The following is a 17791-nucleotide window of genomic DNA, read 5'->3' as shown; positions in this document are numbered from 1 at the left end:
CAAGCCTAGGATCCCTGGATGTCTAGGACCATCAAGAGAGAGGTCAGGGGAGGAAAAGCTACCCGTGCCTCCATCTCGGTGGCCTGCAGACTTGTCATTTGTCACATCAGCCCCAGGAAATAAGAAATTAAAGAAAGGGAGGAAGTTGCAGGTGAAGAGGAGGGCCAGTGGGGATGCCCGGCAGCCTCTGCTCCTCTTTGCACTTAGTCGGCAGACCCACTGTCTGAACGGCTCTGGTGGGCCACTCACCTCCACGAAGGCCTTGCAGCCAGGACTAAGTCTGACCATAGGTCGCCATTGGCATTTACATGGGACCTGCTGAATGCCAGTCTGGGAGACATCTCTAAAGAGTATATCCATCACTGTAACATGTAAGCTCTGCTTTTTATCCACAATCCTGTGCCCCCTTTCCTGCTTGGAACTAGGACTCAATGCTTGTGGCTGGAGCAGCCGTGAAGTGAGCATTAAGCCAATGCCTGACAGGGATTCAGATGGGCTTAGCCCTGGAAAATATCCACCTCCCTCTGGAGCCCATGTGCCACAGAAAGACCACAACACAGGGATGCTCTTCAGCTGTGGTTCTGAAGCGTACAGAGACAAAGAACTCAAGTCACATCGTCTCTGATTATCAGAGACTGAATTCTCTCCCATAGAAAGGCAAAGAAAGACAAGATCTCAGCACAGGAAAACTCAGGCTGCCAACTTATCCATGGCCCTGCCAAGAAGAACTCGGCTAGTGTCTCCTGGCCAGGCAAGAGCCCCCGCAGGAACAGAAATGCTGCCAGCTCCCGCCAAACCCCAGCAAACTTCCCTGCCCCCAGCAAAGTCAGTTCACACTTAGCCAGCCCACCTCTTCCGCACAGAGTACCTGGGCTCGTGGGTGGCTGTGATTTTCAACTTGGAAGGCTGTGTGGCTCTGGAGCTCCCTGCTTCTCTTTGAGTCACTGGTTTCCATCTGTCACCGAAGCATCAGCCAATGTTCTGAGAGAGGAAACAGCCTTGAGTACACAGGCTGCCAGCCACAAGTCCATCCCAGAGGAAGAAGCAGAGGAAAAGGCCTCTGGGGAAAAGGGTGGTTGACCTTGAAAGTGAAGGTGTCGGATATGACAACCAGGTCCAAGGGACAGCTTCCGCTAGTTGTAGTCTAAGACCACCATGATGCAGCTGACATCTCCCACGACACCCAGGGCCATCATAAGCCCAGAGAAAGGATTCATTGTTAGCTGGGATCCGATAGTGGCATTAGGTCAGGACAACATGTGCTCACTGAAGACAACTAAGAACGTATAGAACCAACTTCTAAAATGCAATCAACAGGGCTGGAGAGGTGGCTCAGTGGGTAAGAGCACTAACTACTCTTCCAAAGGACCCAGGTTTGATTCCCAGAACCCTCATAGCAGCTCACAACCACCTCTAACTCCAGTTCTAGAGGAAATGACATCACCTTCTGGACTCTGTGGGCCCAGGCACACACTGTAATACACAGACTTACATGTGCATCAAACACCTATAAATACATTAAGAAAACTTAAAGTAATAAACATCTGATGAAGTATGTCACCCAGAGAGAAGGCAGCAAGAGTGTGGGACAGGAGAGCTGGGTAGTACTTGCACTTTGTCCTGACGGGGGCTCTGAATGCTATGAATCTGACATTTCAAGTGGAGGAATCAGCAGAGTCATTTTATCTCTCCAAAGCCAGGTGAGAGTGAAACCTCCGTGTCCAGCCACATATGGAAACGGTTTTGGACTTAATGACCTAGAGGGTGGACTACAGGACCAACCAGGCAAGTCCTTGGGAGCCCAGAGGAACAACCTTGGTCCCCTCCAAGGGAATCCTCTCCATCCTCAGCCTCTGCAAAACATGCCTACAATCAGATTTCATGACAATAGCCACAGCCCGTATAACAAGGCATATAAACAGACAAGACACTGTGAATGAGTTCTGCAAGAGCAATGGAGGCTGACTTCAGACAGCGGTCCTCATTTTACCCCTGTGTCCCAAAAGTACCAGTGGCCTCCATCCTTGTCCAGCTAGCAGGACCTCACTGTCTACAGTGGGGAAATGGCCACTATTACCTTCCAGGATCTATACAAAGCTTCCCTCGTGGTTCTGAGACCTTGGCTGCCAATCTTGTAGAGTGTGTGGGTGGATCAAAAAGACTGGGGACAAACAGGACATCCCTCCAGCACCCCTTGCTCCTCTCTCTCATGCCCCCTAAAAGTACAGACTTATTTAATATACCTGGCTATTCATTTGGATGATCACAAAGGACAGATAATAATGACAGCCCTAGTTTGCCTCTGTGGATAATGTCTCCCTCATATTGCTTCAATTTTATCCACTCTCTCCAAATACAACAGCTCATTTCATTATAGTTAGGTCTTTTAAGATTCCCCGGGGACCTGAACTAATAATAGGTTGCCAATAGCATAGACCAATATCCTTAAATGATGAGGTCACTAACATTTTGCAGGGCATGGCAGTAACTGGGAAATGTCCTCAGAGACTGTATCTGATAAATCCTTCCATAGAGCTTCTGGGAGACTTAAAGTCCCTGGAACACAGGATTTCACAGCTCTTCCCTATATTGTAAGCCCACAAAGGCCACACAGCTTCACCATATAGCAACCAGTGCCCACCACCCCAGGTTGGGTCTAATGATTATTAGCAGCAAGGACAGGGTGGTCTAGGGTAACCTCAACAGTGACACTTGAGTGAAGTAGTGGTGGACATCATAGTACAGATATCCACCCATCTGTCCATGCATTCATCTATTCATCTCTCCATCCACCGATACATCTATTCATCTATCCACCACTTAGCCATCCATCCATCCCACCAGGCAATATTTATCTACTGCATGCCTGGCATTATCCTACCCATTTATCTACATCCTTCCTCATTTCAACTGTTTTTTTTCTAAACATTCATTATTATTTCTGATGATCAACTTGGTTTCACCAAGCCCTCTACAGGCTTCATATTTAATCTCATTGATCCCATCACAGGGAATGATAACTCACATTTCACAGACGTGGAAACCAAGGCTCAACGAGAGACCATAACTTCCCCCAAGGTCATCCAGTTGGAATCTGGGCCCAGATCACTCCAACACCAAATAACTCGAATGCCTCCCCTTCCATGAAGCCATCTGACTTGTCATCCAAACATCCCTCCTCGTGCTCTTGTGGGTTTTCACACCTCTGACAGCACACCACCCTCAGAGAACAGTGACACTGGCTACGGCTTCTCATACTTGACTGGAGGGTCTCAGAGAAAGGCCAGTTTGCAGAGCTCAGCATTGCCCTTGGGCTCAGGGCACACACAGGGCTGACATCCACCACCTCCTCCCCAGCTCCTGTGGAAGCCTGAAACTCATGACTTTTGGTTACATGGAAGCATCAGAGAAGAACATCATCAGGCTGGATGAGAGGTGGCTCAGGGGTTAAGAGCACTGGTTGCTCTTGCAGAGGACCTAGGTTTGGTTTCCAGCACCCATATGACAGCTCACAATAGTCTGTAACTCTGATTCCACGGAATCCAACACCCTCTTCTGGCCTCTGTGGGCACTGAATTTGGTGTGCATATTCTTAAGATAAATAAATCTTTTTAAAAATTATTTTTAAAGAACAATGCTGTTGATCCTGTGGAGCTGGGTAGGAAGGTCAAGTGGTCAGTCACTGGCAGAAAGGACAGCGTTGAGGAAATGGTAGCCAGAACCCATGAGAGTCAGATCTTTCCTGACAAGACACCTCATGCCAGGCACTTCTCCCAAAGTTCTATGCATTCTTCCAGAGGTGAGCACCTACCGTCCCACTTACAGAGGAAGACATTGAGGAACAAAGACATCACGCATGTCACTGAGGCTGTGCAAGCACAGGGGTGAGGCCAGCCCAACTATTCAACCTGTGGGAATCACGCACTCCACTCCTGCCAATCAAGATCATCTTTATGTTCCCAGCCACCATCAAGTGCCTGAGCGCTGGAGTACTAGCAGGTATTTCCCACAGCCTTCTCGGAATGTGTGGTAATTCCTCCTTGCATAGCCCAGACGCTGCCTATAATCTTCCTACTTGAAAGTAAAATCAAGAATTGCTTGGGTTTAAATTGAGACGTGCATAGAGTGACTGGCTGATTGTATACTGAAATAAAAACAGTTCCAAGCTGGGCCAGATAGCTTAGTGGGTAAAGGCATTTGCTGCTAAGCCTGACCTGAGTTTGATCCCCAGAACCCAGATGGCAAAAGGAGAGAACTACTCCCTCAAGTTGTCTTCTGATCTCCATGTGTGCACATTAGTGACCACATGCATGTGCATATACACATATATTACACAATAAATAAATGTAATTTTTCAAATAATAAAAATTTTAAAAAAAAATCCTTCTTACTATAATAAGTAGGAGATATAATACCCAGCTCTGACCCAACTAGGCCATGCCTCCTTGGCCAGGCTCAGTGAGGTATGGAGGTCACACCTGGGTTCAAATCCCACCTCTGCCATCACTGATCTGTGAGGTCTTTTGGTTCCTGGTCTCCTCTTGAGCAACACAAGTTAAGGACCAGTGCTATCACAGGTGTCTGTGAGGGCCAAGAGTGCACGCACGCACGCACGCACGCACGCACACCCACACCCACACACACATCTCTGTGTTTACAGTAGTTTGATTTTGTTTGTGTGTTTGTTTGTGCCATCTACTATTAACCTTAACCTGAGGCCTCACTCAGAACTGAGAGCAGGTAGGAGACACGGAACATGGGAAGTAGGGCTGGTTTGACCCTAAGACTTTCTTCAAAGGGACCAGCACTCATCAGTGAGGATGCTGGGAACGGTGTCACCGAGAGTCCAGGCAGCCACCTACCCCAGCTATCCTTACCATTGAGGTCTGTTGAGTCCTTGGTTCCATCTCTCTCCATCTCAGAAAAGGCCTGGTAGTGGCAGAGCCCAGCACTCTGGGGCATGAAAAACACATCAGGATTGCAGTTAGTCTGGTGTGCTCAGCAGCCCTGGGATTCTGGCCTTAAAGAGGTAGTGCTTAAAAGCACTTACCATGGGGTTGGAGAAATGGATCAGTGGTTAAGAACACTAACTGCTATTCCAGTAGACCAAGAGACTCTGGTTCAGTTCCCAACACCCACATGGCAGCTCACAACCATCTATAACTCTAGTTTCAGGGAAACCTCTTCTGGCATCCACAGGCACCAGGCAAGTAAATAATATATGGACATATATTCAGTTTAAAAAGCACCCATACACATAAAATAAAAATAAAAAATTAAAGACCATACTTCCCCACCTTATAGACTGGTAGTCTCAGTCCAATAAAATCCAATGTTCCCACCTGAGCATATGGCACATTCTGTAACATCCCTACCTGAAAGGAAACATGCATTCAAACACATACTTTAAAAAACTGTCTAGTGTAGGGAGCTGGAAATATGGCTCCATGTTTTAGAGCACTGGCTGCTCTTCCAGAGAACCCAGGTTCAATTCCCAGCATCCATATGGCAGCTCACAACTGTCTATAACTCCAGTTCCAGGGGATCCAACACTCTCACACAGACATACATGCAAGTAAAACACCAATAAAGTAAATAAAGCTGGGTGTGGCAGTGCATGCCCTTAATCCGAGCACTCAGGAGGCAGAGGCAGGCAGATCTCTGAGTTCAAAGCCAACCTAGTCTACAAAGCAAGTTCCAGGACAGCCAGAACTGTTAAACAGAGAAACCATGTCTCGAAAACAAAACAAAACTGTTTAGTCAGACATGACGGTGAATGCTTTTAATCCTAGCACTCGGGAGGCAGAGGCAGGCAGATTTCTGAGTTGAAGGCTATCCTGGTTTAAAGAGTCCCAGGACACCAGGCTACACAAAAACAATAAAAAATTTAAAAAAAAAATTACAAATTTTTTTTAAAACAAACAAACAGTCTAGTGCCATAGATGTACCTCTAAAGAGAGAGTGAGGGAAGGAGAGGAAGGTAATTTACAGTTCCCAGCCCATGCCCTGTTATCAGTACCTGCCCCACAACCTTCCAGCAGGGAGCTGTCCAAGGTGTTAGTGAGCCCTGCCTTCTCCTTGCCTGTGTCCCGTGTCCCAATCAGGGACAGAGGCCATCAATCCTGGGCCCTCTTGTCTTATCAAATGTCCAGCAGTCCTAGCCAATATCCAATGATACTGCCTCTTTCCATCTTAAAGGCATACGTCCTTTAGCCACTGAGTACTTGGTCAGGGAGATCATCTGAGTTTGCACAACCGAGAGATGAGATGAATCAGTATCTACAGAGTAAGGGATCAGTGGGATCCGGTCCCTAGTGCATGAGCCAGCTTTTTGGAGCCTAGTGCCTATGATGAGACACTTTGCACAGCTGTGGTGCAGGGAGGAGGAGTCTGGACCTACCTCAACTGAATGTACCAGGCTCTGCTGACTCCCCATGGGAGACCTTGCCTTGGAGGAGGTGGGAATAAGGGGTGGAATGAGGGGGAAGGCTGGGGGACGGGAGGAGGGAGGACAGGGGAATCTGTGGTTGGTATGTAAAATGAATAGAAAAATCTCTTAATAAAAAAAGAGGGAAAAAAAAAGACAGCAGGAACACCCATCAGGAAGGAGCTGTCATTGGGCTCCATGACCAGGGAGCAGGGAGCCTGGAGTGGTATCTGGGAGGTCCTGAGACAGGGCCTCATTAGTTTCCTGACACAACACCAAGGCCTGGAACAGCATTGTGAAGAACATTTGTACTTGGCATATGTATTTTAAAACACACTACCAGCAGCTGAGTCATCCAAAGGGGTCTTGTGGGCTAGATCGAGGGCTATGGCCTGATTTAGTCGGTCAGCGCCTCCAGGATCCATGCTGTAGGCTCCGGGTGGCCCTGACCCAGAAAGAGATGCTGTGGGACCTGACAGTTGCTGTACATTCCTTTTATGGTCTGTGACAAAAGTTGAGAGCCACCAAATCCCTCCTGGGCCCAAGGGTCTAGCCCCTAACACCAGGTACTCATACCAACAGGGTTGGCAATATAATACCCAATCAGCCTAGGGCCGTACACAGAGTACTCACACTGCACATAAGTATGTGGGCCACGGAGATTCTGCCCACCAGCCAGCAGGGAGGGTGACCAACCATCCTCCCTACACCAATACTGTTAAACCATGATAAGGCGACACCCTGATCTGTGCCTCCTCCCTCACCAAGCATCCAAACACCCAGACTGTCTTCTTCGTTCGTTTATTTTCATCAGACTGAGAGCCACAGGGTGCTCTGGCCAGGAGCCAGACCCAGAGCTGGATGTCTCTTTCTGCCAACTCTGTCACACTGATGGCCTCAGGGAGGACTGTCAGGCTGGAGTCCCGAAGAGCACCATACCTCACCTTCCTCCCTACAGTCTTTGCACACTGGTCAAGTTTACATTATTCAGCAGATTCCCTGAGACTGACTCATCTTTTGAATTAACTAAATTTGTCTTCCTTTTTAAAAGTCAAGAGTATAGCCAGGTAGGCAACTTTGTTTAAAACCATTCTTATGAAATACTTTAAAAAAAAAAATGACCGACTTCTTTGCAAATCACACATACCTCAAACATGATGACCTAATTTTTGGTGAATAATGTGTATGATTAAGCAAAAACAGGCAAGCTCACACTGGAAGATTAACTATCAACTATCATATTAACTACATCAGGATACAGTTCAAGAATAGAGATGTGTGAGGAGATTTCTCAGTGCTAGTGAAAAAAAAATCCAAGAAACCAAGAGTCTTGTAACCTCAGTTTCTTCAAAAACACAAAGTTGTTCTTGGATTATGCTTTTGTGCCCCTCCCAAGTGGATCAGATAGGTGTTAGCTCACTTCAGATTATTCATTAAAACTGGCTATTATTTGTATGTCTCTATGGAAAATCATGTCTTAGCCAAGTGCAGCTTACCCTGAGATTGTACACTTTACTCATGTGACTCCTCTAAACCCTCAGAGAATAAATTGTCTGAGCCTCTGAATAAAGTTGGCTATTGCATGAGACTTTAGTCCACCTCATTCATCATCTCCATTCTCCCAGGTCCCACCCTCTTCTGGAGCAGTCAACAATCAAATTCTCAGTCAAACTCCATTTATGGTCTCCACTTCTCGATCAATGTCTCTTAGGTAAGTAATGCATTGCTACCAATGAAAGACAGCCTGCTCCAGGTGGTGGTGGTGCATACCTTTAATCCCAGCACCCGGGAGGTAGAGGCAGGTGGATCTCTATAAATTCAAGGCCAGCCTGGACTACAGAGTGAGTTCCGGGACAGCCAGGGCTACACAGAGAAACCCTGTCTTGGAAACAACAACAAAAAGATAATCTACATCATGTATTGTTTGTCAAAAAATACCAGTAAATAGAAAATTTAAAAGTAAAGCAATGACAGCCAGTCATACCCCAACACCTTAACACACACACACACACACACACACACACACACACACACACACACACACACACACAGACACACGGGGATGGCCTCTTGGAGGTCACTAAAGAGCCCGGCTTGGAAACTGCCACAGGCTATATATACAGTGTTGTTGTTGACTCTGACCGGAAAGTTGGAGGTCCATGCTGTGACTCAGACTCACTTGCCTGTTTACAGATGAGGGGTGCATATGTCACAGAATCCCTTCCCTATAAAACATGTAGTAAGGCTCCTGCCTACAATAACTCCTCCAGTCCCTACAAGACTCTCATATCTACTTCACAAGTGAAGAAACTGAGGCTCAGAGAGGCAGACGATGCCCACAGGGAAGGGTAGAACTGGAGAGGAACCCAGCTGGTCAATGGCTACACTCTTAATGAAAACAGGGGCGCTCAGCCAGGCAGGGCTTCCCTGGGGACATAGCTTGAGTTGCAGCTGTGAAGGACTTGCCTCTGGCAGATGGTGAGATCAGGGACAGTATTCAACATCTCACAATCCATAAATCAATAAACTGGACACATAGGACACCTGAGACAAAGTCGCAGGGCCCTGTGGCTGGAGCACTGAATTTAGAAGCTCTGACTTGGTCAGGTCACAGGCTGTGTGAACCAGGGTAACACCCTCCAGCATAGATGGAGGGACAGTTCAGCTCTTGGGTTGCCTGGGAACACGGCTCTTTCCCCTCTGCTAATCAACAAAAACATCACTGGTTAGGTCAAGCTCGTCTGGTCCAAAATATCCAAGAGAAGTCATGGATGCTTTTTAAAACCAGAAGCATCATCCTAGCTAAAAGTCGAGGTTTCTGGCCTGAAGAAATGGCTCGATGGTTAGGAGCACTTCCTGCTCTTTCAGAGAACCCAAGTTCAGTTCCTAGCATCCATATTGGGCTGCTCACAACCATCTGTAACTCCAGCTCCAGGAAATCCAAAGCCCTCTTTGGCCTCTGCAGGTATGGCGCATGCACGCATGCATGCACGCATACACACAATCTTAAAAAAAAAAAAAAATATCAGACATCCCTTAGAGCATTTCTATTGTCCTCCCTTCCTGGAATCTCCCAGAACCTCCCAGGAGCCAAGGAGCACAGCTGATACCTACACCCTGACAAGCCACTGAGGAGACCAAGATGGCCCTGCCTGCTTCCCCAAAGACATCTTATGCAATACTGCTCCCCTCCCTCGTGACTCACTAGGACCCTCACACCACTATAGGTCCTTTGCATCTGCTGACATCCACTCTATCTGCTTCCCAGGATGCTCCGAGGTCACACTTCCCCTTCATTTACATCTCAGTTCAAACGTTTGCTGGAGAGAGTCCCTGGCTGTCCCTTTGTGTGCAGGTCCTCAGCTACACAGCACAGCACCTTACCTGGGGTCCTGACATGGATTTCTCTCCAGTTGGAAGTGCAGAAGTGTGAGATTCAGGCTTAATGAACAGAGTCCTGTCCCTGTGGAAGTTCTAAGGAAGGCACCTTGTCTTTCTCAGCTCCTGGCAGATCCCAGAATCCCTTGGCTCAAGGCCACACTGCTCTGTCTCTGCCTCTAACCTTATAAGCCACTTCCTGTGTCTTCTCTCTCATTTCATTTACACAGGTGCCCACAGAGGCCTGATGAAGGAATCAGATCCCATGGAGCTGGAATTACAACCTGATGTAGGCACTGGGAACCAAACCCCAGTCCCCTGGAAGAGCAGCAAGTGTTCTTACCTGCTGAGCCATCTCTCCAACACCCCCTTTCCTCCTCTCATAGAGACAGATGTCATTAGATTTAGCTCACCCCAGATGGCATAACCTCGTCTTCAATAGCTGCAAAGACCCTCTCTCCACATAAGGCCACATTCTAAGGTTTGGGGGATGAGAATTTTGGAGGACACAGTTCAACCCATATGACATCCCAAGTCCCTCACCCACCTACTTGCTCTGTCACTCACTCCCTTTGCAGATCATCTCTGCTGAAAGAGCTTTACCTGGGCTCTGTACCCACCCTGTCCTTATGGGAGGTCACTGCTCAACCAAAGAGGTGCATGAGAAGACCACTCCCTTCCGCAGGTGGAGCCTGTTGTATTTTCAAAGTATGAAGATTTTCAGCACCAGTCCCCTGCCAGCACGGGGTGAGTTCACAGGGCCCCTAACTTGGAGGGATCCCACGATAAGTACTCCCCTCACACATCTCCACAGGGTGCCCCGCCCTTCACCGGTGTGCACATCCCATGGAACACAGAAAAAATCTGTTTGCTTGATCAGCAAGGGCTGCAGAACAAGAGCCACTGAGCAATCCTGGGATGCTCCATAGAGAAGGGGGCAGCAGGGAGAGCTTGGGAATGGTGCTAGTGACCACTGTGCCTTGTGATAGATACAATGCCGACTTGCAAAGCGAGTCTCTCCTTCTGAAAAAGTTTTAAAGGAACTGTCACACTCATCTTTACAGAGTTCAAGGACCCTGCTGAGCAAGTGGGAGAATGCTGACTGCCTCCCTCAGTGGTCCTTACCTCTTCCTGCTGGAGGCTACACCTGTCCTTCCCTCTCAGGACATCTTTTCTGAGACAGAGCGAGGTTGATGAGCTGGTCTCGAGACCCAGAGCTCACTTGCATTTCTTTGACTTTTTTATTTTATTTTAACGTGTATGAGTGTTTTAGCTGCGTGTATGTCTGTGCACCACATACGTACAGTGCTTATGGATGCCTTGGAACTGAAGTTACAGATGGTTGTGAGTCGCCATATGGGTGCTGAAAATTAAACCCTGATCCTTTGGAAGAGCAGTCGGTCCTCTTAACCACCTCAGCCCTCACCTGCCTGTCTGTGGAGGCAGATACGGTAAAGGAATTCGCAGAAGCTTACTCTATCCAGTCTCCAATGAATGAATGATAAATCATCTTTCACAGTTCTGTGGTGTATCTGTAACAGACTGAAATATGCTGATTGCAGGCCAGATTGTAAACATAATCATTCCACCCCGGTGTATCCTGAGGCCGGGGCCACCACCTGTGAGTGCTTTCCTACAAGTTGGTTCCTCCTCCCCGCCCCACGTCTGTGTCGATTGCAGCCCCAGACTCAGCCAGACTAGGTCCACTGCTCACAGGGAAATGGCATGGCAGAGTGCTTCAGCTCCACGTCACACGGTTGCTTGTCATATGGAGACTCAGGGGTCCCCATACAACTGCGGTCTGGTGCGGTCGGTATCTCTGATGAAGACGGGTATCCAGAAGACTGTGCAGCCATTCTGGGAGGAGCAAGGTAGAACCAAATTGCTTCCAACTGAAGAAACTATAACCAAAACCACAACCAAAGCTGCTCTAAGAGTTTTGCAGAGCATGGACAGAATGGCAGCCGTCACACACCCTGACCTGCCCAGCTGCGGGACCAGGGCCATACTCCAGTGGGACAGTCACTGCTGCACTTTCTGCAGTGATTTGTCAGAAGTAGGCAGGCTGTGAAAAGAGGGAAGGGTGGGCGGAGTCCAGCCAATCCAACCAATGGCAGCTGTTTCCTCAGCTTCCATCACTCTTGCCTCTTGGGGAGGGGGACAGGTAGGACCATATACTCTGAGAAGGGTAAAAACCAATGGGCTGGAGCTGAGAAGGCCGCCTGGGACCAGCAGCTAGCCATTTTGAGAAGTAAAACTTGCAGGGGAACAAGAACTCTTCTGCCAGCAATCATGTTCCCTTCATGATGAATCATGGGGCAAGTCCTTCATGTTTCTCCAGTGTGCAAAGTTCCAAAGGGGCCCCTTTCCAGAAGCTAAGACCCCTGCATACCCAGAGGCTCAAGAGGGATGTATGCGGAACCTGCCAAGAGAGCCTGAAGCCAATCCCCAGGTCCAGCCCCACACCCTCTTCCAACTGCGTCATCTTCTTTCTCCTCTGCCTGTTGCCACCTGTCTTTGGTCCCCTGCATCACAGAAATGGGCCACCCCTTGTAAGGATATCCAAGAGATAAGCTCACTGTACTCGGCCGGTGTTCTAGGGATACAGCTGCATTCTGAGCATATGGCCATTGGTAGAACAGAGATCGGGAGCATGTCCTGTCACCCCTGACACAGCAGGTGTGGATGGGGAGCTGCCACGTGCCCCAGCCAGAGCATCAAGCCATGCCGAACTCCAACACCTCGCCTCAGGCTCAGTCCTCACTACTCTGAAGCCAAAGGAAAAGCCATGCATTGCTCGACATTCTTCCCAGCCTCCCCTTCCTTCCCTCCGGCCTCTGCTCCAGCTCCCAAAGGCCTTTGTAGATGGTAACTCATTGTGCCCAACACGAGATGGCTGGGAGGATTGGTGCTGACCAGAAGTCCCAGCCTTGCTGCCTTGAAGGCAACTCAGAACTTCGACAATTGCCACAATTTTCACACCTGGCCTCCAGCCCCTCTACCTTAACCCTACATGAGACCTACTTCTAAAGCTGTGCACACTGGGATTGGGCTGCAGGGCACACTTCCTGGCAGGAAACAGACAAGAGCTGAGTAACCCAGGATTATAGCATGAGAACAATCATGCTCCTGCGGCCTGGCTCACTCCACATTCCCTGCATCCCCTCCACTCAAGCTGCTTCCTTTGAATCTCGACAGCTGTGCAACAGTATGTGACCTTCCACAACACTTTCCATTCAGCACTCTGCCAACAAGCATGGCAGTGGAATACAATGGCCTAAAATAATTTTATTCTCAGCCAACTGTGGTGGCACATGCCTCTGATCCCAGTACTCAGGAGGCAGAGACAAGGGGGTCTCTGTGACTTTGAGGGCAGCCTGGTCTACATAGAGTTCCAAGGAGGCCAGGGCTATGTAGAGAGAGAGACCCTGTCTCAAAAAAAAAAAATCAAACCTTCTATTGAAAGCAATGTGTAACTCAGAGAAATGCCAACTTACTGAAATATCCATGGGTGTGCCACCCTGCCTGGGTGTCAGGACCTAGAGATGGAACCACAGACAAAACTATTCACTTAAAGCGGACCAAAGGAGCCAGGCATGGTGGCACACTCCTTTAATCCCAGCACTCAGGAGGCAGAGGGCAGGTGGATCTCTGAGAGTTCAAGGCCAGCCTGGTCTACATAACAGAGAAACAAGCCAGCTGGGGCTATACAGAAGAGAGACCTTGTCTCTAACACACCACAAAAGGAGGAGGGGACCAAATACAGCAGTCTGCACAGGTGTCGTGGTCAGTGGAAGTGGCACACGGGCACTTGGTCAGGAGAACTAGACCAGCATCCCAGAAGAGGGCAAGCACTTACAAAGGAGACAGACACCGTCTGTGCCAGGACGTCTATGGCTGGCACCTGGGGCCCACATTAAGATCTTCTGGTTTGCTTTTGACTTGAATTTGTGATGATGTCAGAAATGCGGGTCCTGCTCTTTCTCCAAGCGGCTGCCACCACCAACTTCCTATACAACCCTGCAAGTCACTCTACTTCCTGGCTCCTGGTTTTTCTGTCCCAACGATAAGGCCAACCACGACTGAGTGGTGAACACACGTGGGCTGGGGCAGCACAAATTGGAGGGAATCAACAAGCACATGTCCTCTGGTTTTAGAGATGACCCCTCAAGAGCAACCGTCCCCCCAGCGCACCTTCCATGCCTTTTCCCCCTCTGGTCACCAGGCACGTAGGCAGAGAGGGGGCCACTTCTGAATTCAGGGCAGAGCCCAGCCCCCCAGGGTGTGAGATCCCGGGCCAAATGGTTTCCTCCACCATATGAAGCTTTCAGTAGCTGAGTCCGGGGCTGGGCTTCACAGACTCACAGAGGGGCAAACCCAGTACCTACAAAAGCCTGGATTCCTACCTCCCAATCACTAGGGAAAGGGGGTTGAATTCCTGGCATCAGATTGGAAGCAGCACCAAGCCTGGAGGATTTAAATTTTACTGCTCCTGAGAGCCTGGGCCAGCTGCTCACACAGCCATGGGCACTGGGCTTTATGTGCAATTTAAGATATTCAGAGGATGAGTTTTTCCCATAAACATTTTTTTCTTGCCTTGAGCGCTGGATTTAGAAGCAATTCTCCAGCACACATGAAAGGGACCGTACACCCTTTCCCACAAAACGCTTCTTCCCAGTCCTATGAGCCTGAGTCTGCACCACACAGGGGTGCTCCGCCAGGGTCAATAAGACATGTCATGAGGTCATGGAGCCAAAGAGAAGGAGGAGAAGAGCATCCCCTCCACACTGAAACACCCTCCCGTGCCTCCTGGCTCAAAGGAAGACACCCCTCACTCCCCAGGACTTCCTCTTTCTTGTTCATCTCCCCAGCCAGGAGGGAGTTCAAAGGGAGAGTCCAGGCAGACATAAGCAATCGCTCCCTCCTAGTGTTTCAATGCAGTTGAGATAAATTCCAGGTAGAAATCCTTGGGGATCAAGCCCACATCTCTAGGATCTAAAATAGAACAGGCTGTGACAGGGAGAGCACCTGGCCTCCTCCAGGAAGCTCTCGTGGCTCCCCTCCATGCCCTCCATCAGAAGCTTTGAGCCAAGTCTGGAGTGGGATAAGGATGCCTAAACTAAATGACTTCACTTACACTGACAGCCCCTGAAAACTCTGTGCTCTCCCCCACACCCAAGGAACCCGCCAGAGACCAATGCTAGACCTGGGCTTTGCTTATTTCCTAGGACAAATATTGAGTTGAGACTCTGCTAAGCATATGAATCAGAGAGGAAGGCAAGGCTGTCTCAGCACAGAGAAAGAGGAGAAAGGGGAACTGGGGGAGGAGAGGAGAAAAGGGAAGGGATTTGCTGAGTGGGGGTGGAGAGGAAAGGCATAAAGGACAGGTGAAGAAGAGAGTGGACTAGGAAAGGAAGAGAGGCAGGAAGAAACTGTCAGGGGCAGAGGAGCAGAGAGGCCAGAGGGAGGAACTTCATTCTGTCCATGTCAGCAAAGTTGAATGAGGGTCCCAGCTTTTCCTTCCACCAAATATCGGCCCCCTCTTGTCCTTGGGGAACTAGAGAAGGAAACAGCTCATGAGGCCGGCTCGCCAGCATGATGTTATACAAGCTCAAATGGTGCCAATGTTTTTATATAATCCTCTGGTTCACCCCATAAAACAGACCATAACACCCTGGCAAATACACTTCAATAAAGCTCCGTGCTATTACGGGGCCCAGCGTCTTCCAGAAGATGAATCACACTGGTGGCGTAGCCAAGCCACTGCTCCAACTCAACTTTCTTCTTCTGTGCCTTCAGCTGAATGGCTGACTGAGAAGCCACGGAGCTGGTCAGGACTGCTGTGGGTTCCAGGAGCTCCGTGGGTGGTGAGAAAGCCCTCAGGAAGTTAGGGTTTTGTTATCAGGAGCACACGTGAGCTGCCTGTGTCCCCAGATGGCACCTGGTCCCTCGAGGATGTGCTCAGAGGTTTGCCTGGAACCCAGTTCTCTCAGGAGTCCCCAGGTGACACCTTTTGAAGCAAGCAGGCAATGCATGACCTGAGCCCTGCTGAAGACGCCCAGTAGGCTGTAGTCTCACTGCCTGCTTAAGACAGTTCCCAGCACTTGCAGAAAGAGGTTTGCTGGGGCTGTCTCTGCCAAAAGCCACAAAGAACTGGAGAAGCCTGCTGGTGCGGTAGGCTCGCACCAACTGTCTCCTTCCTGAAACCTAACGGAGCTGCCCTTGGGGACAGAGATGGTGCATTCATCTTGCACCCAGCATATAATTATTTTATTCCCAACAGCTCCCCCCACCTACTGTGACCTGCTGTGACCCAGCTGAGCACCACCACCACCCTTTCCTCATGAAAAAGCAAAGAGGCCACCAGAAGCAGACACTTTCATGCCTCGGGGGTTCCCAGGCACTGTGACCTCAGTCCATGCGAGCACTTGGCTCCTACACATTCCTGCCAGACACTTGAATCCATCTGTCAACATAGCACCAATGGTCTCTCACACTTCTACAACAAAACTTTCTGCGGGAGCCCTGAGCATCCTTGAAAAGGGGCTATCCAGGCCAGAGGGCACAACTTCAATGGAAAGGAATCCTCTGCGCCCTGCAGTGAGGAGGATGGGATCAGCCACTTTAGAGGGGCAGCAGTCACGCCCTCCTCCCGTTTCTCCAGGGAGAGAGGAGTGAGTCCAATCTAAACCCACGGCTTGGAAAGATTCCCTGGGTCCTTGCTGTGGACCTAGGTGTCACCCCCACCCTCACAGCTCTGTAAGGTACCCTTGTTCCTGGCTGTGAACCTAGGCACTCCTGGGACCTGTCACGGTGGATCTGGGCATTGCCTGAGCCCCTCACTGCCCTCCTGGCGCGCCTTGGAGGCTCTTCCTTGAGAAGTTCGACTTCTCTTGGGTAGTAAGTTTGGAGTCATTGTAGGGGAGGCAGGGGACAGTTCCCAAGTGTTCACAGGAGGAGTGGATGGTACTGTCACCCTATTACTGCCCTCTGCCAATGAAGGCCTCCCAGACTTCCTGCTACCTCCTGTATTCCCTCTGCAGGACCCAGAGTAGCTTCTACTCTGGACCCTGGAAGATATCGTGGGGTGGGTGTGAGCAGCCACTCCTGGACACAGTAATGTCCTGACACAGGACCCTTCCTCCCGTCCATCCCGGGGCATCCGCGGCTCACCATTCAGCTGGTTGTAGACTACCTCCTCCAGATGGTCCAAGCGCTGCAGGATGGCCTCGCGGTCCGCCAGAGCACTCGCCTTGGAGAGCCGATTGCGCATCCGGCGGTCGGCTCCTCGCACAACCTGCACCAGCGCCTCAGAACGGTCCTGCAGGCGGCAGTACACCGAGAAGAGGATGATGCCCACGAACACCAGGATGTTGACCGTCAGCAAAGTTTTGATCTTCCTGGCCACCGCCATGAGCGCGGCTCGGACCGGGCCGCCTCACCCTCCGGGCATCCCCGGGGCCCCGGGGCCGCAGGAGCCTGAGCGCGACCGGCCCCGATGGGGACCATGGGCCGGGCAAGGGCGGGCGCTGTTCTTTCAGCACCGACACGCGGGCTCCACGCTCCAGGCCGCCGCGACCCGCCCTTCCTCTCCAGCGCGCAGAAACCGCCCGGGGCTGCGGGCACAGGGCACCGCCCGCATAGTCAGCAGGGCCCGCCCGCCGGGAGCTTCCTGGGCCAGGAGGCGGCGCGAGGCCTTGGATGCTGCGTCCCTCTCCTGCGCGCCCCGCTCGCTCCTGCGCGCCCGGCTCCTGCGCGCCCCGCTCCTGCGCGCCCGGCTCCTGCGCGCCCCGAAACCACGGCGCCGGTGCGCAGTGACGCGGCCTGAGCTCATCAGCATGCACGCGGCGCCCGCTGCCCCGCCCGCCGCCCCAAACCGATCCCGCGCGCCACCCCTGGCCAGGATAGGCCCGCCAGGAGCGAGGCCCAGAGAGCGGTACCACGCAGAGCCTCGGACCTCCCTCCACACCCCGGGCTTATCTAGGG

General features: G+C 50.6%; 1 protein-coding gene across 1 annotated transcript in view; it reads right to left on the bottom strand.

Moving 5' to 3' along the window:
• Positions 1-17577, bottom strand: part of Galnt9 (polypeptide N-acetylgalactosaminyltransferase 9) — a 75217-nt gene extending 57640 nt beyond the window's left edge. Inside the window, exon 1 of the mRNA XM_006984098.4 lies at positions 16979-17577. Coding sequence (XP_006984160.1) covers positions 16979-17219 — 241 coding nt within the window. The 5' untranslated portion in view covers positions 17220-17577. The remainder of the gene's footprint in view (positions 1-16978) is intronic.
• Positions 17578-17791: the final 214 nt, after the last annotated feature.

Source organism: Peromyscus maniculatus, chromosome 23 (genome assembly GCF_049852395.1).
Source record: "Peromyscus maniculatus bairdii isolate BWxNUB_F1_BW_parent chromosome 23, HU_Pman_BW_mat_3.1, whole genome shotgun sequence".
Taxonomy (NCBI): Eukaryota; Metazoa; Chordata; class Mammalia; order Rodentia; family Cricetidae; genus Peromyscus; species Peromyscus maniculatus.
The sequence above is the reverse complement of the archived record's forward strand: the minus strand, read 5'-3'. Positions and strand labels throughout refer to the sequence as shown.